The 23,994-nt window shown below is 43.5% G+C and overlaps 1 protein-coding gene across 1 annotated transcript in view; it reads right to left on the bottom strand.

Moving 5' to 3' along the window:
- Nucleotides 1-4,282: 4,282 nt before the first annotated feature.
- Nucleotides 4,283-23,994, bottom strand: part of IMP4 (IMP U3 small nucleolar ribonucleoprotein 4) — a 29,135-nt gene continuing 9,423 nt past the window's right edge. The window contains exons 5-9 of the mRNA XM_082264561.1: nucleotides 23,263-23,395; nucleotides 11,203-11,357; nucleotides 6,194-6,288; nucleotides 5,922-5,995; nucleotides 4,283-4,429 (exon numbers count right to left, since the gene is read on the bottom strand). Of these exons, the coding sequence (XP_082120687.1) occupies nucleotides 4,317-4,429; nucleotides 5,922-5,995; nucleotides 6,194-6,288; nucleotides 11,203-11,357; nucleotides 23,263-23,395 (570 nt within the window). The 3' untranslated portion in view covers nucleotides 4,283-4,316. The remainder of the gene's footprint in view (nucleotides 4,430-5,921; nucleotides 5,996-6,193; nucleotides 6,289-11,202; nucleotides 11,358-23,262; nucleotides 23,396-23,994) is intronic.

Raw genomic sequence — 23,994 nt, 5'->3', positions numbered from 1 at the left:
TGAAGGCATTATACATATCCTTTACAGTGCTGTGTTTAACTATATTTTAAGACAAGTGCCTCTTTAAAACAAATAAACCCAACCAAAGCATTGGTGAAGTGCTGGATCAAGCAGGAGGATATCTCATCAGTGTCTTTGTAAATCTGGGTTCCCCATCTAACAGTATACATGTACTACTGTGAACTTTCAGCAAAATTTCTCTGTTGCAAAAAGCAAGAAAGTATCCAAGACCAAAAGCCACTATTTTCATACACAGGTGGTGTGCAGGATTTCTGTAGAGAAATAAACAAATTGCCAAATTGACCTGTCTTTTGTGATCAGTTTGAATTTAGAAAGTAGATGGTTGAGGCTGCCATTTTTTATTTTTTTTTTCCATTACAAAAAGCAGAACATGGGAGGAAGCCTCCGTTATAACAGTATGTGAAATAAGCACAGTCTGTACTCAAAGCCAAGGGCAGACATACCATTTGTGCAGCCCCCTCTGGGACCTATTTACTGGATGTGGGTCTGATTGGGTCCTGGGGCCCCACTCACTTGGCCAGCAGCTGAATGGGAGCAGGGGGTGGGGACGTAACTTGCATTGGGGCTTCTTGGTTCCTTTGATTTGAAGTTACAATCCTCGGTTGCTTTGATCGATGACAATCAAAGAATCCTTTAGACAAAATTTTGATGAAGCCTTCCCCACCTGACTCACCACAGCAAGCGGCATTTTACTCCCCTAATAGCACGACCATTAATACTAGCAGCCAGCAACCTTTCTTACTCAACTCTTTATACCCCCCTAGGTGATCTGTGTTGGCTTAAGCACCCCTGAAATACATACAATAATTTAGTTGATCTTGCAGCACTACATATGGTACAAAATGATATCAAATAAATACTTGGGATAAAAAGTTTATTTTCACACATGTGGGTACAGAAATCTAGTCTTGGATAAAATGCTTTAGTTGCAAACAATGAAAACATGCCTTGCTACAGGTTGGATTTAACCATCATCCCTGATAGTGGTCACAGGAAGAGATCTGTCAACGGTAGAATGTGCTGCAGTATAAATGCATACTCAATAACACAACCTTTGTGCACTGGCATGTCAGTAGGGGATGCAGACGGGTGAGTTTGAGACTGAAAAATAAAATTTGGCTGCACTGGAAAAGTATTATGAAGAGGTGGGAATAGATACTGCAAAGATTGATGGCACTAAATCTATAGAGCAGTAGATGTATCCGTGCACACATTTAAAAATGTTCTCTGCTGTTAAAGCATACCTAAACCCAAAAACAAAATTTAATAGACTGTGGCTCACCAGTCCTTAGATGTGGTGGCTGTGGTATTTTTATTTTTTTTTTTTCATGCTTATTTCCTTTATTTTTACCTAGTGATTCTGCCAGTAACACGGTTCCTATCATAAGAGGACAATACTCACTAACCCTTCTGTATCAGAACAGAAGGTAGGACTTATGAGCAATGGGAAAGAGGTAGGCTTCTATAACACAAGAGTGTGTTTTTAGTTCTTAAACATAATGGAGAATATTGTAATTGAAAACAGTCAACACAGTCACAGACCAGAGGATTTCTGACAAGATCAACTGGTATTTTTTATGTTATCAGACCAGTAACAAAACACTTTGAACTGTTCATTGCAGTTTAGTTTGAGTTTTTGATACTTGGGAAATACTTGTCGAGTTTAGGGCCAGATCTTCGCGTTTTACCCCACATTACCGCAGAGCGTGGTAACGAGCGCACCATGAAGCCATTATTTTTGAGTAGAATTCCATTGCAAAGTAGCAAGCCAAGCACCCATACTACAGCGTACCACAGGGTTTTGCTGGTATAACAGCCGACAATGGTTTGCTACCATCAAGCTGATGGGCTGGTTTCTGTCTTCCGATCACTTCACGCCCCCCCCCTCACCCTTTGGTATCACTCCCACAATCTGTGCTTGATCAACTTCAGTAAGGTCCATAGGAACACTAACGTTAGTGCATTTTGTATTGAAAATATGGGTTTGATAAACCTGTGCCCTATATCAGGTGATCTAAAATTAAAGGGAGCCTGAGAGCAGGGGCCTAAAATGTGTAGGGCTGCAACTAATGATTATTTTCATAAATCGATTAGTTGGCAGATTATGGTTTTGATCATTCGGATAATAACATTAAAAAAGTCTAGTGCCTAATTTAGTTAATGTGTAAAGTTAAAAAGAAAAAAAAATGTATTCCTAAATATCTTTGTGCAGTGGTAAATATAAATAACCAACTATATGGTTAGGGAGCAAAATCTCTAATCCACTCTGAGACCAACAGACAGAAGAGATCTACTGTATATATTATTAGAGGTTGAATCTGGTAAATATCATCAGACTCAAGAGATCACATTTTTTAATTAAAAAAATAAATAAAATTAAAGACTTTCACCAATTTTCAGATAGAACCATAATATATTATATATGACAGACTCCCTGGTCATAGGCAGGTGGCTTAATAAAAGCTTCCTGCGCTTGCTGTCACTTATGCTGGCCATACAAAATGTATTTAAAAAAAAAAAAAAAAAAATATGTTAATTTTGAAGAACGTTCGATTTTCTAATCGTTAGTGGGGTCAAATTGACGTTCGCTTTTAACATTTAAACTGATTGTTAAAAGCAAGTGGAATTTTCAAACCACATTCAGCGAATGTAAAAAGATTTTACGTATAAATCTTATCACTCGAAAATGGATACGTGTATGGCCAGCATAAGGCTCGGTTCACACTTATGCAGTTCACTTTTGATCTGTTTCTGCAGTACTTTTTGCTGTGCGTTTTTGCACACGCGATTTTGCTACGATTTGTGTTTGCATTTTTTATGCTTTTTTTTTATCAATTTGTTGTTGGGCAGATAAAAAATAAAAATAAAACCCCTCAAATCGCAGCAAAAATGCACTGCATGCTTTTCTGCAGCTTCTCAATTGAAGTCTATTGAACAAAAAAAAGTAGCGTTTTGCGTTGAAAAAAGTCCTTGACCCCTTCCAAATATGCAGTGGCTGAAAAAAGCATAGATGTGAACGTGTCTCATATGGAAACTAAATGAACTGTAGTGTGTTTCTGCAAAAAGCACCAAAAAACGCATAGGTGTGAACCAGGCCTAAGATGTTAAGTAGCAGCAGCATGCTTTATTTTTGTATCACCTGTATAACCTATATAATAATAAATTCACACAGAAGTAGGATATATGGGCATTTTACCTAGGAGTCAGACATGAAGCTATATGAAGGGTGTAAGGGAGATCTAAATCTTTTATATTAAAGTAGTACTAAAAAGCTGAGACTTTTTTTTTTCCATGGATATGATCATTTTAAATATAATGCACAATACTGATAAAAGTTTACTTTAAAATGTAATTGTAATGCCTTATCTTACCCTCCAGTCGATCAGCCTCCACCTTCTCTGGGTTCAGATGCTGATCTGCACTGCACAGAGACTTTAAGACTCGGTCCACACTAGCGCGACTTGTCAGGCGACTTGTCAGCCTGACAAGTCGCGCTCCGTCGTGGTCCATTGACCGCTACAGGACCCGTTCTAATAGGAGCGACACAAGTCGCTCCGACTTAGAAAAAGGGTCCTGTACTACTTCAGGGCGACCTCGGAACGACTTGCATAGACTTCCATTATGTGAAGTCCATGCAAGTCGCTCCGAAGTCGTGGTGCATGATAATGCACAAGTCGCCCCCGAAGTAGTACAGAGTCGTGTCGCCCCAGTGTGAACCGACTCTTAAAGTGATTATTTTTTTTTTTTTTTTTTTTACAACAAACATGTTATACTTACCTGCTCTGTGTAATGGTTTTGCACAGAGCAGCACTGATTCTACTCTTCTGGGGTCCCCCACCGACCAATCTGGCTCCTCCTGCCTTCAGAGTGCCCCAAAAGCAAGCTACAAAGTATAGTATAGAGTGCCCCTATAGCAAGGTAAATAAAAAAAAAAAAAAAACTTCTGCCTTTAGAATCGCACTTCCTTCTCCGGTCCAGAACTACCTCTCCCAAGAAGCATTGCTCCTCACACAGTCACAAGTTCTCAGGCACTTACTAACCTGTATGGATGGCGTACTGAGCTGAATGTGTGCTTCACTGTATTTCCTGTATGCAGGCCAAATAATCAGCTGACCAACTAATCAATTATGAAAATAGTTAAATATTTTCCTAATCGATTAGCTGTTTCAGCCCTAAGAATGTGCATTTCATCATGTGTGAAAAAACTGGAACTGGATTGCAAAAAATAGTGGTTAAGAAACTCATGAGGTTAAACAAAAAAAGAAAAACTTTATTTACAAAAAAAACACATGACACTATTCAACACTGAGGTATTTCCTCTTCTTGGCTGTGTTGGTGTATGGGTGCCAGCGCCATTCCACCTCTGCTGTATTCTCATTTTCCAAGGTGCCCAGTTTGATCATGTACACTGCAAAAAATAAAACATTTAAGACGGATATTAACCGCTTCCATACCGGGCCAATTCTGGCATTCCTCTCCTACATGTAAAAATCTTCATTTTTTTTGCTAGAAAATTACTCAAAAACCCCAAACATATTATATATATATATATATATATATATATATATATATATATATATATATATATATATATTTTTTTTTTATTTTTTTTTAGCAGAGAACCTAGAAAATAAAATGGCAGGCATTGCAATTCTTTATGTCACACGGTATTTGTGCTGCAATTTTTCAAACAATTTTTTTTTTTGAAAAAACAAAAACTAAAAAAAAAAAAAAAAAAAAAAAAAAAAAAAAAAAAAACACAACATTCATGAACTAAAAAACTAACAGTAAAAGGTAGCCCAATTTTTTCATATATAGTGAAAGATTATGTTACGCCGAGCAAGTAGATACCGAACATGTCACGATTTAAAATTGCGCACACTCATGAATGGCACCAAACTTCGGTACTTAAAAATCTCCAAAGGAGTTTAATTTTTTACAGGTTACCAGTTTACCAGTTTAAGGTTACCAAGGGGGCCTTGCACTAGAATCATTGCGCTCGCTCCAACGTTCGCGACAATACCTCACATGTGGTTCAAACGTCGTTTATATATGCGGACGCAACCTACGTATGCATTCACTTCTGCGTGCAAGCACGATGGCGATTTAATTTATTTTTTAATATTGTTTAGTTTATTTACATTTTTTTTATCACTTTATTTCCTATTACATGGAATGTAAACATCTCTTGTAATAGGAAAAGGGCATGACAGGTCCTCTGCCGCGAGATCTAGGGACTATAAATCCCCAGATCTTGCCTGTAAAAACAACCATCAAAGAATTTTTGGTGGTTGGACTCTGCATATGCCACATCCCTTATGTAACAAAGAAAAAAAAAAAAACCCTAACTAGTTGGGACTTTAAAAGGCACAAGCAAGAAAAAAAAAAATTTATAAAAAACTGTGTTTTATTGTATTTAACCAAATATGTCCAATAAAACATATAGTTTTTAATATATATATATATTTTTTTTTTTTCTCCTTACCTGTGCCTTTAAAGTCCCAACGCATCTTTTCATCCTGTAAAAACAACCAAGCGGCTGAACAGCCGCTATGATTGTTTTACTGTGCAGGGAATCGCCAGCAGAAAAACATTCAGGTATCCCCACTCAAAGCCCAGGATGTCATATGATGGCCTGTGGTATGGAAGTGGTTAACCTGGTGACCGTAACTGCAGGGAAATGTCCTCACATCCTCCGGAACTTCTTAGCTTTCTATGAATAATATCTCACATTCTGGATAATAGACAACCTAGTGTGGACCAAACCCCACCCTATTCAACCCAAGATGGAAACTAAACCTTTGGTGTAGAATTATTTTCTAGAAATTAACAGTTGGGTTTTGTAAGATGTTGAAATGTATATACAGTATGTAGTAGGACTTTTGTTTTTTCACACTTACATTTCATCTCAAAGCGTGGGCCAATCTCAGAGAGTTCAACATTTCGATGATCGGTTTTCCTGTACACATGATGCCTAAAACAGAGAGCACCACTCAGTACCTAGAGTATATACACAAGTGACACTGCCACATATTGCACTTTCTACCAGGAATTTTTGTACTCATTCACACTGCTTTAGAAAAACATACACTCAACCGAAACATATCAAAAATAACCCAAATATATTACAAAAAATGCTTCTCAGTACTGAGACTATTCAATGTTTTCATACCTAAATGAAATAAAGTCGTCGTTATTAGAAAAGGTCATAACTCGCTTGCTTTCTTCTTTTGGGACAGGGAACAAATATTTCAGGATGTTGGACACCTAGAAAGTAAAAGAAGAATTTAGTCCCTTTGCAAACTTAAATTGAATCTTCAGACATTCAGGTATTCTGGCCTGTGTAGACAGGACCTTGATCACATCAGAACTGCTTCTCTCCCTAAACAAGACAACGGGTGCTGATCTCAAATGCAAATGAATGTACTTGAAAGCACTGATGAAGTCACGTGGGAGTGATGTAACGCGTAGGGTGTGAGTGGAGGCATACCAGAAGTGACATGTACAGTCCACTGTTTTTAAAAAGTGAGTAAAAGATTTTAACCTTTTATAGGTGTGCCATTCCCAGAGAAGTTTTCAGTTCGGTTTTAGCCATCATCCCGAAGTATTTGAAGGGGGAGGTTTTTGGTGCCTCAAGTCAAAGTGTGGGACTTTTAAAGGGCTAGTACATAGAAGAGTATCTCTTGAGTATAATAAAATATTTATTCATAATAACATACAAGGTAGATATGTGTGCGTTTGAGTTACAACAGATATAGTACGTATAGTGTATGGGTTAGAGACCCATAGGTGAGAGTGAAGAAAAGTATGAAGGAAGTGACATGGTGGTAAGGTGACAATAATCTCTCTCTGTTGGTCCAATCGTCTTTGTATGGCGTTGGATCTTTTAGGGGAAAATGTTCAAATTTCCTACGCGTTTCGGTGGGGGAGCCTTTATCAAGGAAAATATGTCAACCATCTCTGTGGATATATTAAATGGTAGTAAAGGTATTTATTATATTTAGACCAGTCAGAGACATTTGTTTCACATTTGGTCATATAGTACCTACTTAGAAGGTGATAACGTATTGTGCCTGGGCCTGCTTATGGTCCTCATAAGAATCAACTGGACGTAGCTACTGGGATATATAAAATGTAGTATAAGGGTATTGATATTTACTTTATATTGATATATGTGCCAGTTGTATTTATTAGGTACTTACTGGTTACATATATTCTTTGGGCCAGTTCGGGAGGAGAAAACATTGTATCATCCCGTGTCTGGTCAAATCTGTGTGTAAAAGGAAATGTTTGGTTTGGAATTTGGAGCATTGTTTTTATTTCACTGTATTCTATCCTAGTTTTGCACTTACTTTGAAGGGTATATTTGTGGTATATATTTCCAGTGTCATCCACTAGGGGGAGTATTGCTCCAGCTGGTCCTGTAATGGTGAACAGTTCCAGTGGTCTCCACTAGGGGTTGCTGGTCCGGCTGTTCCTGTTCCTAATCGTAGTGGACAGGAGGAGCCTAATTAATATATGTCCAAGAAAGGAGGATACCATCAATGCATCTCTTTGCATTGTGGTATACTTACAGTTTTTTCCAATGTCCATTGGTTTTGGGAGGAGAGAGAAATCCGAGTAGCGTGGTCCGAGCGTCCTCACGATCCCTCAGCTTGAGGGAAGTGGCGCCCTGTTTCGATTCCCGGCCCTTATATACCGTTCGCGCATGCGCAGTTGGTGCGCGATTGCATAACTGATGACCATTTCCGGTTTTTCGTGGATGACGCGTCGCAAGTGCGCGCGCATCCTGTCATTGTTGTGAAGGTATTCTCAATAGCGGCCGCCGACACAGAAGGCGGAGCTGGGATCCCGATAGTGGATCCTATTGGCAGACGATGGAGCTAGTCTGCTTAACTCCTTAGTCCCCGGTTCGTTCCACCGGGGTCACCTGTGCCGGATGAGGATTATTTGGGGACATATGCAGGCTTTCAGCATCAGTGTTAATTAACACTGGTTGCACCGATACTGGTTGCACTAATGCAGCACAAAGGGGTTAATTAACTGCCACTGGTCGGTCACTAATGCATCAGTGACTAGCAGTGGCAATATATTAACCCCCTCATGCTGCATAATACTAATACCATTGGTAATTGAATTAACCTCTTGCCAACCCGTCACAGTACATATACTGTGACAGGGTGGCAGCGACAGGTGTACGTCACTGCCTGTTTTTGGTGTATGCCCCTCTATCTATTTGAAAATTATTTGGGGGAAAAAGTAATTTTCGGTTTTCGGCCAAGGGCATCCTGCATTTTCGGTTTTCGGCCCAGAATTTTCATTTCGGTGCATCCCTAATAAATAGAATCCACCTGTGTGTAATCAAGTCTCCGTATAAATGCACGCCCAATTTTTCAGTTTTTTTTTTTATTTGTGAACAAAGTTTGAAATATCCAATAAATTTCGTTCCACTTCATGATTGTGTCCCACTTGTTGATTCTTCACAAAAATTACAGTTTTATATCTTTATGTTTGAAGCCTGAAATGTGGCAAAAGGTCGCAAAGTGCAAGGGGGCCGAAAACTTTCGCAAGGCACATTGCGATTTCATATAAAAAAAGTTTATTACAGTCAATGTATTTTTAAAAAACAGGACAAAATGGCCACTGGGCAAGAACAAACCGGTACATACACTTAAAATCAGATACAAAAAGGTATTGGTCAGATATTGCCCTTGGGTTGGCTTCTTCAACAACTTCCCACCTGCCATATAGCAAATAGACGGCGGGGAAGTGGTTGCTCTATCCTGACTGGCCGTCATATGACCTCCAGCAGGATAGAACGCTATGCGCGCCCCCCGGGGGGGGTGCGGTGTGTCACTCTGACTCACCGCATCTCCGATCTAGGTAAAGAGCCCAATGACATAGGCTCTTTACCATGTGACCAGCTGTGTCCATACACAGCTGGTCACATAGTAAATAAGAAGAGCCATTGATCGGGGAGAGCCGATCAGTGGCTCTCCTGACAGGGGGGGGGGGGGGGTCTGTGCTGGTAATCAGAGCATTGATTAACAGTGCAGACCCTTGGGGGGTGCCCATAGAGCCACCAGGGATTGCCCACCCATGGCCACCAGGGATGCCCACCATGGCCACCAGGGATGCCAATCAGGGTTAAGGGACCCTTTCAGTGCCCTCCTCTTCAGAGCTGCCCATGATTGCCATCTATCAGTGCTGCCCACCAGTGCCCATCATTGCCATCTATCAGTGCTGCCCACCAGTGCCCATTATTGCCGCCTATTATTGCCACCTATCAGTGCTGCATATTAGTGCCACCCCATCAGTGCCTCCTCATCAGTGCGGCCTCATCAGTGCAGGAAAAAACATCTATTTACAAAATTTTATAACAAAACAAAAAAACTTTTTTTCAAACTGTTCGGTCTTTTTTTTTTTTTATTTGTGTAGCAAAAAAGAAAAAAACCTTGCGGTGATCAAATACCACCAAAAGAAAGCTCTATTTGTGGGGAAAGAAAATGACATAAATTTGGTTTAGGTACAGTGTTGCATGACCATGCAATTGTCATTCAATATGCAACTGCGCTACAAGCTGAAAATTGGCCTGGGCAGGAAGGGGTGAAAGTGTCCTGTATTGAAGTGGTTGAACCTGGTTCCCATTTTTTGGTCTCTCACCAGCCTAAATGCACCTGATATATCCATAAGGTAATTTTTTTTGAGATATATATATATATATATATATATATATATATATATATATATATATATATATATACATACATATACATACACATACATACACATACATACATAATATATATATATATATATATATATATATATATATATATATATATATATATATATACACACACACATATACACACACACACACACACAAGTTATCTGTATATAAATCTCCCTCCTAAGTCATGGTATATGGTATTTTTACATGTTGCTGTATTGAGCATGGTACATGTATTTAATATATTCCATCGGATTATGAATATTAGGTACAATCAGTCAGATGAGGAGATAGAAGCCCTGAAGAAGTGGTCTGTACCGCGAAACATGTAGGCACGCTCTACGCAATATCTGACTAATACCTTTGTATCCAATTTTAAGTGTATGTACGGGTTTGTTCATGCCCAGTGGATTTTGTCCCATTTTTTAAAAATACATTGTCTGTAATAATCTTTTTTTATATGAATCCATTGTGTATAGTTGATGGCATTGTTCATATCATGAGACCATCGTTCAACGCATTTTCTGTATACATCTTCCTAGTCTCAATATGGTTTACATGTAATATACCAACATTACCAAACCATATATTTATAACAGCACAGCACCAATATTATGTTATATTGTACTTGAAAGCATGCTGCATTCGCCCATTGACACAATATCTTAACCAGCAGTAAATGAGCTTTGGAGTGACCCTTTCAGAACAGGGTGCAAGTCCTTAATTTTCCAGGAGCCCATTTGATTAAGCACTGCCTCTTCAATGCTTGCCAGCCACTGCAAGTATTACATACCTCCAAATGCATAGAATACCTGCTCCCTCGTGCTGTGGTTTCTCCCATCAGTTCATACGCCACTAAAGAACATACTAGTCAGAGGGAGAAATATTGCCCAAGATGGTACTTGACCTATATGGCAGGTCGAATATCTGCAGTGGCCAGCAAGCAGTGGAAAGGTGTTTCAATAAACGGGTCATCGGACAGATAAGTATAGAACCTCTTTTATGACAGGTAATTCTTCACAAATAGCCTTGTGCTGAGAGGGTCACTTTAAACTGCACTTTCCCCCCGACCTACTTTGCCGCGAACTCTGTGAAGCAATTAATCCTCCAAGAATACAGTATAAGCAGTGATGTTCTATAAGTCGTTTTCTTGGTAGCTCAGCTCTCCCTGCTTCTTCTCCCAGCACAGTGACTTTGTGGTCTTGTAATCTCTAATGTAAGCACAAAGCAGGAGCTGAAGGAGGGAGAAGCTAAGTGATAGGCGCTGCTTAGAGAGCAACTCCACTGTAAATTTTTAGAATAAAGTGCTCCACAGTGCCTGCAGGTGCAGAGGTAAGTAAAGGCTTGTTTTAAAGCTCTTTTACTACTTGATAAGTATATATAAATACTTGGGACTATCCATAACCTGGCCACTGATATGTGTAACTATTCAAGAATGAAGGCCTTACACGCTGTCCGAGGCGGGAAGTGAAATTGTGGAAGATGAGGTGCGGATAAGCTTCTGACATTGTGCCCAGGTCTGGAATATCATGCCTCATGACCACATTACACAGGGTGAAATATGCTGTGGGTCCGAATGGAAGGTGGCACACAATTAATCCATCTAGAAGACAAGGAGATTAATCCTTATTAGAGATTTCAACTTAATAAGTGTGATATAAATAAATAAAAAAAGGCATGAAACTGCTCAGATTATGCTGTTGCCAACCACTTAAAAAAGCAAGGAAATAAAAAATGAAAAGCAAATTAGGACTCTTTGTTATTGGCAGCCTTAATCTCTTAGCAGGAGATGCTCTATGGCAGAGCTTGACAATTGCTGGTCATCATGGCAACAAGATAACCTCTCTGGTGAACTGGTCCAAGACAAGGGGCAGCTGCACCAGGCACAGTATTTTCAGGTGGGGAGCACTTTTTGCTGAGCTGTGTCCTTGCGCCATCCCTGACAAACTTACCAGCAACTGCATTCCAGTGCACTGCAAAGATTCTTTTGCCCACAGATAGCATGGCACCTGGGTGCAGAGCACGCCCTTATGCCATCAGTCAGCTAATGTGACCCAAATGCTGAGGGAGAAAGGCAGGGGAGGATCAAACAAGGATGCTGTAGAGGCAACAGACATCCTCCTTATTAACTAATGACACCATTGGTTTGTTAGGATCTAGTGTCTAGAAAGTCGTAATGATGCACAATGAAAAAAACTTGTTTTGTGTAACTAAAAGGCAGGCTTTAGGGGGCGTGGCCTGGAGCGGCATGGAGTAGGACGCTAGTGACTAGAGCTCCGCCGGCTGATCATCCTTTAACCTCATTTATCCTGCACCCCGGGCCTTACTTTTGGCTTCACGGCACCCTCCTTGTGCCCTAGTACCTCAGGCACCATGTCGCCGCCGAAGAAACCCACGGACACTGTGGCTAAACTCGACAAATTTCGCCGACAGGAGAAGGATGGCTCTTCCCAAGATGGCGCCGAGGCGGGTGCGGGAGGTAGCGTGGCGACTGCGGACACGACCCGTGTTCTGGATGCGATCTCGCTCTGCCAGACCTCCCTCACGGCCAAAATTGAGGAGATCAAAGTTGACATCTCCCTGATCCGCCAGGACCTACAGAAGGTGCGTGACCGGGTCGGCGAGGCTGAACAAAGGATCAGCGGAGTGGAGGATTCCCTGCCCCCCCTGCAGCATGCCTCTGATCATCTCCAGCTCCAGGTGAGCCAGCTTTTGCTTAAACAGGACGACATGGAGAATAGACTGAGGCGGTGTAATGTAAGGCTGATTGGTCTCCCGGAAGGGGCAGAGGGCAGGGACCCGGCGGATTTCCTGGAGCGGCTCCTGACCGATACTTATGGGCGCGAGGCCTTCTCCCCCACATTTACAGTGGAACGAGCCCACCGTTTATCGGGGAAACCTCCTCCTCCGGGGGCGCCTCCCCGCACCTTTATTGCTAAGATGTTGAACTATCGGGATAGAGACACCATCTTGCGCTTAAACAGGGAAAAGGGCAATATCCCTTATGGAAATGGACGGATTGCAATATTCCCCGACTTTTCGGCCAAAGTGCAGAAAAAGCGCAAGACCTTCCTTGAAGCCAAACGTAGACTACGTGTCAAGAACATAAAATATGCTATGTTGTTCCCGGCTCGTTTGCGAGTGGAGGGGGGAGACAGAGTTCATTTTTTTGATGATCCGGAGGCTGCCATATCGTGGCTGGAACGTTTGGACGCTCGGAACTGAACTCCCCCCCTACCTCTTCTTCTCTACTACCCGCTGGTGACAGGCTTATTGGCAATTTCTCTCACATGGCAGCTCCCTCTCCGGGTTGCGTATCCCATACCCTTGTCTGGAAGGTGACTATGACTGCTCCTGTGCTGCCTTGAACTCCCTCACTTTTATCCTGCCCGGTCCACGAACCATTCACTGGTCTGGAAGGAGACCGCGCTGTTCTCCTATGTGCCTTGATATCCTCACATGTATGCCTTTATATCTCTGTGTCTCTCTCTCCCCTCCTTTTTCGCCTCGGTGACCATACTCTCTTTCTACCTTCTCCTTTCTATCCTCCTATGACGCCATGTGTGTTGTTGATTACTGCTGCCCATGGGGTTTTTTGGCCGGTGGGCCCTAGTCCTCTTTTTCTTCTTCTTCTCTCTTACCAAACCCCTCTTTTCTTCCCCTTTTCTCTACTTTTTTCTCCCCCTTTCTTCTTTTTTCTTCCTCTTTCCTTACTTTTGGTATTCCTTACCCAGTTTTCTAGCTTTCCTACGACTGTGTCTTTGCTACCCAGCGAAGTTTCGCCCGTGGGCTCTGTGTCAGGCAGAGCTGCGCACCAACCACTCCTCCATTGTCTGTGTGGACGGTGGGGGTATATGCTCAGGCTGTTGTTTTCCTGGGCCGGATGCTGGACCTGTTTTTCCCCTCATTTTTGTGCGGGGGTTTTTTCTGATGGTCCCTATTTTCTTAAGTTTTACAGGTCCGGGTTCTGTTGTGGTTGGATATGGGATTTGAATGCCCGCACATGTTTGGGTTGGTGCAGGGAGGGGTGGGGGGTACTGTTTTCTTTATTGTTCACAATTGATCAGTATCTGTGGGAATGTGTATTGTTTACCCTGTTCAGTTTTCTACGGCTGTTTGCAATTTTTATGGAACAACTGTCTCTGTGCCTGACCGAGGCTACTCCCCTAACATGCATGGTAACTCTTATTACTGTGGGTCCCACGGGACTCCCGGGGCTCCTGCGCAGCTTGCTGCTACCAACAATTAATGGCCCAACTTAAATTTCTAACATGGAACGTCCGGGGCCTGGGCGACAGGATTAAACGCTCGGCAGTGTTTACCTCTCTTAAAAGCCAGCGTGCAGATGTGGTGGTGCTGGTGGAGACCCACCTTGAGGGCAGACTTCAGATGGCACTCCGTCGCCCGTGGATTGGCTGGACGTTCCATTCCATGTTCACTTCCCATTCGCGGGGGGTGGCTGTACTCGTGGCCAAGACTGTACATTTTGAGCTCCGGGGATCCCTAGTAGACCCTCAGGGTAGATTTGTGTTTCTTTCTGTGCTGCTGTATGGGGAACCTTTCCTACTTATGGCGTATTATGTGCCCCCCCCATTTTCCTCTACTATCCTTATGGAGGGCCTGGATTTTATGATGTCAAACCCCCACATACCGGTACTCTGGTTGGGGGATTTTAATAATACCCTGAATCCTAGTTTGGACAGACTTCATACGGTGCCCCCGTCCTCTCCCCTACCCACCTCGACTAGATTTGCTAGACTGTTGACGGAATTTAACCTTTTTGACACCTGGAGAGCCACATACCCTGATAAGCTGGCCTACTCCTGTTACTCCTCTGCTCGTCAGTCCATGTCTCGCATAGATTTTATCCTGGTCTCCCCTTCCCTCCTCCCACGCCTGTTGGACGCTGGTTTCTCGGCTCGGGGTTTGTCGGATCACTGTCCCTACTGGGTGAAGATTAGTTATGGCCGTGACCGTCCCCCCCCGGCGTGGAGGCTTAACCCACATTGGCTCGGGCTTCTTCCTGTGGAGACGGATGTGTCATCGGTCTGGAGACAGTTTTTTGCGGAGAATGACCATTCTGCTTCCCCTTCAGTGGTTTGGGAAACGTTTAAGCTACATGTCAGATCCCATTTAACACATGCAATCAACAAGATCAAGGCTGAGTCTGTGGAGAGCTATAACGGCGCTCTGCGCAATCTGGCTGCGGCGGAGCAGGCCTTCCAGGCGGCTCCAACGCCGGAGGGAGCCGCGCAGCTTAACCTTGTGACTAGGGTGGTAGCGCAGATGGAATATGAAAGGGCTCGTAGGAAGTTATTTTTCCAAAAGCAGAAACTGTTTGAGCACGGGGAGCGAGCGGGTAAACTCTTGGCTTATCTGGTGCATTGCGAAGATAGGCCCCCGGTGGTGATTAAGTTGCGCTCACCACAGGGTTCTTTGACCGCTGATCCTGAGCAGGTGGCTGATTTGTTCAGGGAGTTTTTTCGGGATCTTTACACTTCTGTGGCCCCGGCGGATGATTCTCTAATGAATGCTTTTTTGGCCTCTATAGAACTCCCCCAATTGTCGGCCGAGCAGGTAGAGTCTTTGGAGGCCCCGCTTACGGTGGAGGAGATCGTGGAGGCCATATCGCAATTCTCGAGAGCCAAATCACCCGGCCTAGACGGCCTCCCAATAGAATTCTATTCAGCATACGCTGAAGACTTGGCCCCACGCTTGTTGGCGTTGTTTACAGATATCTTTGAGACCTCTGCTCTGCCCCCATCCATGAGAGAGGCTCTGGTGATTCTAATACCTAAGCCCGGTAAGGATCCGCATCGTCCAGAGTCCTACAGACCTATATCCCTTCTCCAGGTTGACGTGAAAATTTTGGCGAAACTCTTATCCATTCGGGTCAACAAGGTCATCCTCTCTCTGATCCACACCGACCAGTCGGGCTTCATGCCCGGCAGGAACACTTCCTTTAATTTGAGAAGGCTATTTATGAATTTACAGGCCACGCACGATAATGTGGGATCCAGAGTGGTGGTGTCCTTGGACACCGCCAAAGCTTTCGACTCTGTGGAGTGGAAGTTTCTTTGGAGATGCCTGGAGGGGTTTGGCTTTGGCCCGCATTTTGTCCGCTGGGTGCAGGTTCTGTACCAGGCACCGGTGGCCAGGGTGTTGGCCAACGGCTGGACATCTGCTGCTTTCCCTCTTAGTAGAGGGACGCGACAGGGATGTCCGTTGTCCCCACTGTTGTACGCTCTGGTGGCGGAGCCCCTAGCCATTGCTATTAGGACCCACCCGGATATAGGCGGCCTTCGCGTGGGACCCTTGGAGGAGAAGATTAGCATGTACGCGGACGACACACTGCTGTTTCTGGCGGACCCAGAGGCCTCTCTCCATACAGCGTTGTCCCTGATTGGCCGCTATGGCCAATTCTCGGGCTTAAAAATTAACTGGGATAAGTCCCAAATCCTGCCCATCGACGATATCTCGTCGGTCCCCCACAGCCTTGAGTTCCCCTTGTGTAGGGTGGATCGCATTAAATACTTGGGAGTTCAAGTCACGACGAGAGCGTCTGATTATGTCCCGGACAACTTACTACCTCTCCTTTCCATGGTTAAAACACGGACTCAGACTTGGGCTAGACTGCCATTGGGGGTCATGGGACGCATCAATCTGATAAAGATGGTGTTACTCCCAAAACTGCTCTATGTCTTGTGGCATTCCCCGATATATCTCCCACTCCGGTATTTTCTTCAATTGGAATCTCTCCTTAAACCGTTTGTCTGGGGATCCTCCAGGCACAAATTGTCCTGGCGGAAACTGAAGAATGCTACCAATCTAGGGGGGATGGCTCTCCCTGATTTTAATTTATACTATATTGCAGCGCAGCTGTCTCATTTTTTCCATTTTAATTCTTCTGATAGGGAAAGATTCCTAGCGCTCCTTGCACCGTCTCGGGCCCATGCACTCACAGATCCACTGTCTCTCATAGTCTCGGGTATACGGGGGGCAGATAGCAGAGACAGCAGGACTTCAATGTTGTATCACTATCGGAGGCTGTGGGATGTGGTCTCGAGCAAGCTGGCCCTCCCGGACCTTCACGAATACACCCCCTTGTGGTGTAATGCCTCCCTTCCTGAGTTCCAGACTATACCAGATGTGCATGTGTGGGTACGACACGGAATCTTATTCTTGTCTCATCTCCTCACAAATGGCAATATTAGGAACTTTGAGTCCCTCTCCACCAAGTTCCATCTTCCCCCCCATATGCATTATAGATATCTTCAACTGAGACACGCTTTCCAGACACAATTCCCTCAACCTCTCCCTGCCCTTCCTCCAGTTCCTGTGCTGGAAGTGGTTAGCTGCTCGGACCCTAGTCACCTCATTTCGATTTTATATACTATGTTGCACGAGCCGGCGTCCGCGGTCCTGGCTTATGTCCCTAAGGCTAGATGGGAGGAGGATGTGGGAGCCCTGGAGGATGACGAGTGGAGTGACGCCCTGGATACTTGTAAACTGGCCTCCCCTAAATTGTCCGACCGTCTTACGCAAATATATATCCTACATCGTGCGTATCTTACCCCCATCCTGACAGCCAAATACAGACGTGACACCTCAGACACCTGCCCTATGTGTAAACGGGAGCGGGGAACTTTTTATCACTTGTTGTGGAGCTGCCCAGAGGTTCAGGGCTACTGGGCACAGATAGTTAAATTCCTGCATGACACCATGGGCTCTCCTCTCTCACTGGTCCCCAAGCCGTGTCTATTGGGTATATTTCCTGACACCAGCATGAATAAGTATACCACTATCTTTCTGCATGAGGTCCTGTTCTCTGCCCGAAAGCTGATTGCGAGAAGTTGGATGCGAGATAGACCTCCTGCTTTTCATGATTGGCTGAGGGAGGTTAATGCCACTATTCCGTATAAGAAACTTCTATATAGTCATCGTGGATGTCCCACGAAATTTACTAAGATATGGGACAGATGGACCCAGGCCCCGGAGACGTGTATTGGACCCGGTCTCCCGTCCCCCTCCCCTACATAGTTCCCTGGTCCGCAGGCCATTCACAGTGTTCCTCGGTCCTCACGCCTCACGCTGTTGTGTAGTTGTTCCATGCCATTGATACTTGTCTGGGTTACTTTTCTGGGTATGTACTCGCAAATATGTCCTTTGATACTCATACCCTGTTGTTCTGGTCATAGCTTGGCTAATTATTTGTGGATTACTGCATTACCCTGTTACTGTTATTTGCACTTTTTTTGTTCAATAAAGAACTGTTTGATTAAAAAAAAAAAAAGGCAGGCTTTAGCCACCTGCTGGCTTGTATACAATTTTTGATCATTTTTTAGGCATTTTGCCAAGGTACCCCTGAAGAAACCTCAAGGCATCCCAGCCTGGTTGAAAAACACTGCTCTAGAGCGCTTTACTAGTGATTCACATTGGGTTCATACACTATAGGGATTTCATTTGGATACCTACTTCATTTTTTATTAGTTTATTTAAAGCACTGCACTTTAGTTTATTTAATTTTATTGGATGTACTAGATGTACACCTGAGAGCAGCAGCTGGTTAGTTATAGGTTTTGGGGGAAGTTTGGGTGAGTGCAATTGTCCTCGATATTATGAAGAAACATGCCATGCTTTTAGCTGCCCAACCACTAACATGGAGAAAAATGGTAAACTTATTTTTCCTTTGTTACAATATGCACATGCTTTATACCTTCAGGAATTCATTCGGAAGGGCGCTTAATTAAAAAGTGTTTGATAGCATGAAAACCTACACTGTATGGCACCTTTACCTTCATTGCCAAGAGACTTAACGGAGAGCTAGATGATGTAATTTAGAGAAAGAAGGCCTGCAGTCAACAGACAGCTATTGCATTAGCTTTTATCAGCATTGTTTATTTAAAATTTTATATAACTATATCATATTATATACAGTGCATCCGGAAAGTATTCACAGTGCTTCACGTTTTCCACATTTTGGTATCTTACAGCCTCATTCCTCATTCAATGGTTTAAATTCAGTATCCTCAAAAGTATTCTACAAACAATACCCCATAATGACAACGAGAAAGAAGTTTGTTTGAAATCTTTGTAAACTTAATATAAAAAAAGTGGAAAAAAAAAAAAACAACCCTTGTACAGAAGTATTTACAGCCCTTGCTCAATACTTTGTTGAAGCACCTTTGCACCAATTACAGCCTAAATTTTTTATTTTTTTTTGTTTTTTTTGAGTATGATGCTACAAGCTTGGTACTCCTAATTTTGGCATTTTCTCTCATGCTTCTTTGTAGGACCTCTCAAGCTCCATCAGGTTGGATGGGGAGCGTCGGGTACAGCCATTTTCAGATCTCTCCAGAGATGTTAGATCTGATTCAAGTCTGGGCCACTTAAAGACATTCATAGAGTTGTCCCATAGCCACTCCTTTGTTATCTTAGCTGTGTGCATAGCGTCATTGTCCTATTGAAAGATGAACCTCCGCCCCAGTCTGAGGACCACAGCACTCTGTAGCAGGTTTTTTTTTTTATCAAAGATGTCTCTGTACATTGCTGCATTCATCTTTCCCTCAAACCTGACTAGTCTCCCAGCTTCTGCCACTGAAAAACATCCCCACAGCATGATGCTGCCACCACCATGCTTCACTGTAGGGATGGTATTGGCCAGGTAATAAGCGGTGCCTGGTTTCCTCCAGACATGACACTTGCCATTCATGCCAAAGAGTTCAATATTTGTTTCATGTGGCTTCCGTCTGGCCACTCTACCATACAGGCCTGATTGGTGGAGTGCTGCCAAGATGGTTGTTCTTCTGGAAGATTCTCCTCTAGCCACAAATGCTTGAGCTCTGTCAAAGTGACCATCAGGTTCTTGGTCGCCTCCTTGAATAAAGGGCCTTCTCCCCTATTGCTCAGTTTGGCTGGGTGGCCCGCTCTAGGAAGAATCCTGGTGGTTCCAAACTTCTTCTATTTACGGATGATGGAGGCCACTGTGTTTATTGGGAACTTCAATGCTGCAAAACATTTTCTGTACCCTTCCCCAGATCTGTGCCTCGGTACAATCTTGTCTTGGAGGTCTACAGACAATTCCTTGGACTTCCATGGCTTGGTTTGTGCTCTGACATGCACGGTTAACTGTGGGACCTTATATAGACAGGCACATCATGTCCAATCAACTGAATTTAGAACAGGTGGACTCCAATCAAGTTGTAAAAAACATCTCAAGGATGATCAGTGGAAACAGGATGCACTTGAACTCAATTCTGAGTGTCATGGCAAGGGCTGTGAATACCTATGTGTTTGGGATTTTTTTTTATTTTTAATAAATTTGGTAAGATTTCAAAACAAACGTCTTTCAAGTTGTTATTATGGGATATTGTTTGTAGAATTTTGAGGAAAATAATGGGATTTTTGACTTACTGTAAAATCCATTTTTCTGATGTTCATTGGTGGACACAGACCCTCATCTTCTTGACCATTGGGTTATACTGCCCCCTACAGGAGTAGAACACTAGGCAGAAAAAAAAAAAAAAAAAGTCTGGCTATGCCTTTGGGCAGTCCCAGGGGGTATACTCCTCTCTGTGCTATAGATAATCGGTTTTGTTACAAGCAGTGTCAGAAGAATTACAACTCCACAGAGGGGTGGGTGCTGTGTCCATCAATGAACATCAGAGAAATGGATTTTATGGTAAATCAAAAATCCCACTTTTTCATTCACTGACAGACACAGCTCCTAATCTTCTTAGCCATTGGGCCGTCCCAAAGCAGTGTTAAACATGAGGGGGTGGGAACAGCGAAAAAAACTCCCAAGGCTAAAACTATAGCCAACCAGGTAAACAGGAGCTCAACCAAAACAACTGGATCCCACCTGAAAAGACCAATACAACCTCAAAGAGGACCAGGTCCTCTAAACAGCAGCCTGAAAAACTTTGCGGCCAAAGGAAGCATCCGCAGGTGCCAACACATGCACTTTATAGGACTTTATGAAAGTGTGCACAGATGACCAGGTAGCCACCTTGCAAACCTGCATCACTGATGCCTGATGACGGAAGGCCCAGGAGGCACTGAGCGCCTGAGTAGAATGCACCTTGACAGGGAAAGGAGGTACCTGACCCTGGATTGGAATAGGCCTGAACCATCGTCTGTCTGATCCATCTGAAAATGGTCGCAGAGGAAGCGGACAAACCTATTTGTGCTCCCCTAGCTGCTAGGCTCTCTATTTCAGCAGTGGTCCTCTGGCGTATTTCTTGGCTGGTCTGCGGACCAGACTTATAAGAAGGCCTTGACATGATTTTTCTTTTTAAGGGGGTCAGCTGTTTGAAGCTACCCTGGATTACATCATTAAGGTTGACACAGGGGGGAAGAGTACGCCCAAAGGGCTCCACTGTCATGGCCGCCGCTATTTTCAATGGCAAACCTCTGCAAAATGGCCACCGGACTACACAAACATGGCTGCCATGCATTGAGCACACAGGCTACAGCAAAACTGTGGCCCCACATGGCACCACAATGCTCCCAGGGACCCAGGAGGGATCCCTAGGCCTCAGAAAATGGGACAGGCAAGAAAGGGGGCCCCTGGCAGAAGCCCCCACCAGGTACAGCCCCCACCTCCCCTCAGGTGGCGCACCCCCTTCGCCCCATCGCCAGCACCCTGCCCCCCACCCCAGGCAGTGAACCAGGCCACCCCACAGCCCCAGTAAAAGGAGGGGGCGGATGGGGGGGGTAATATGGCCCACAGGGAGCACCAGACTGATGAGGGGGGTGCCTAATGGGAAGGATAGGAACCCAGGGGGTCTGACCGTCCCATGGAGGGGCCCACATCCACCCCAAAACCCTCCAGGGAGAGAGGAGGGACAGTTACCTACCATACCAGGAACCAGATGGGCACCGATCCAGACAGAACCTCCTCTCCATCGAAATGTGGGGCTGTTGGTCAGGAGGAACGATGCGACTCGGGCCGAGACCCGAGAAGTTTAACTTGCTGGCCAGCCCCTGTCCGGTAGGGCCATGTCGCGGCCAACCTAGCGCAGAGCTTAGGTCTGCGAGCGCTCGCTGGCCAGACTGGGGTGACCGATGGATCTCTAGATTATGCAGCCCGTCGCCCAGTCCGGCAGTTGATTGTAAATCTCACAGGAAAAAAAAAAAAAACCAACAGGAGAAGAAAAATTCTATCTAAAAATAAAAAAAATGCCAGGACCAGAGATCCCAGCAAAGAACTAGGTAATTTCTCCTGACTAGCTACCTATAGCAGAGAGAGGAAGTATACCCCCTAGGACTGCCCATAGATGTAGCCAGACTTTTTTCTGCCTAGTGTCCTACTCCTGTAGGGGGCAGTATAACTCAATGGTTAAGAAGATCAGGAGCTGTGTCCCGTCAATGAACGAAAGAGAAAACTAAATGTATTCTATTTTGGAACAAGGCTGTAACATAAAATGTGGAAAAAGTGAAGCGCTGAAAATATATTCCAGATGCACTGTATATTCAGTCTTGTAATCATCCCAAGAATCCTATTTTTTCATTGGGCATGAATGATTGTTCCTGTGACATGTCATATTAAGACCTCATGCACACTGAAGCTGTCAAAATGCCGGTTTTACAGACTTCTAACTTTTTTTTTCTGCCAATAAACAACCTTTCTACGTTAGTCTATTTATCCGAGCACACATAAGCATTTACAGGCATTTAGAGCCAGAGGCGTTTAGCGGCAGAAAATTTGAATGCACCAAAATCTAGAGGCGCGCCGAATGGAAATTTTGGTGCCGAAAACCAAAACTGAATATGCCAGAAGCACTTGGCCCAAAACCAAAAATTACAGTTTTTAAAAAATGTATATATTTTTATTTATAATATTTTTTGTCTCTCAATGTTGGCACCTTTAGCGCAAAAAAAAAAAAATGTATCCTTTTAAATTCTATGTATGTCTTCACACAGGTCCGTTGCGCTTCCATTGTGATGTTAAAAATCCTGTTTGCTGCATTTTTGATCAGAAAAAAAAAAAAACGCACCAAAAATGCACCTCCTCGTTGCATTAAAAACACAGCAAGAACGCATCAATAACGCACCCAGGTTTAATTTTTAATGCGGTTTTTGAGTCACATGACCTATGAAACACACACCATAAGCACCTTACGGTGTAAAATTGCGGCAAAATCATATGCGTTTCTGCGCCATTATCGGCACCTTTTTCTCTTATCAGCAATATGCAGATGACACCCTTTTCACCCGATATGTTTCGGCTGCTGAAATTTCAGAAGAGGGAGTGTTTGGGCAGAAAACACGCTAAACACCCCTAAACACAAGGTTTGTTTAGCGCTGGAGCTTTCATTCAATGGCCACAAAAAAAAAATAATATTCTGGCCAATGAAATTAATAAACACTTGATGTGACTAAATGAGTTTTAAAAAAAACACAGCTTTAGGCACATTTTTAACGCAAATTTTCTATTATCAGGAGAAAGGCAAGAGCCTACTGTGCCTGAGGCCTAAAAGGGATAATAGACAGTTATTACAACTAACCTGGCATTCCTCTGTGCTCATGTACCACGAGGAGGTCAGTGACTTCATTGGCTTTGCATGCTTGCACTAGTGCCCCCACCTCATGTTTTCCTCTGTTCATGCGCTGGGCATTGGGGAAAACAAGCTTCATTTCCTAAGAGAGAAATTTAAAAAAAAAGTCAAAATTTATGAAGGCCAAATATACCATTGTCATCGCAACTAATATCCCAAACAAGGAAACACTGATCACCAGTTATGAGTTTTGGTGTACCCTGCACTACAGAACAGAAGCAGCCATGCAAAAGACTGCAGCTATAAACAGTCTAGGAACGTGTGCCCGAGCCTCATTTAAGAATGCAGCCAGTTAGGCTGGCCATACACTATACAATTTTCTTGTTCAACTTTCCTTTAGATTTACCAAAACCATGTAATATAGGGTCAAACCTAAACACTTTCCAATTTGTATGCAGTCAGGCAGGCCCTTGCACTACATAGTTTAAGGTAAATCTAAAGGAAATGGAATAAGAAAATTGTATATGTGTATGGCCAGCCTTAACGATGGTTTCAGTGGGTAATCACAGCAAATTGTTTTGCACACTGACGAAAGAGGTCAACTGGATTTATGCTTTAAAAATGGCTGCTTTTATAAACTATATTAACCCCTTCACGCCAAAGGCTAAAACAAGTCTTAATGCCTAAGCCCAATTTTGCAACTTTGACATGTATTCGTAAAAGCGTACATATCATCACAAA

The sequence above is a fragment of the Pelophylax lessonae genome, assembly GCF_965119305.1.
Source record: "Pelophylax lessonae genome assembly, chromosome: 7".
Classification (NCBI taxonomy): Eukaryota; Metazoa; Chordata; class Amphibia; order Anura; family Ranidae; genus Pelophylax; species Pelophylax lessonae.
The sequence above is the reverse complement of the archived record's forward strand: the minus strand, read 5'-3'. Positions and strand labels throughout refer to the sequence as shown.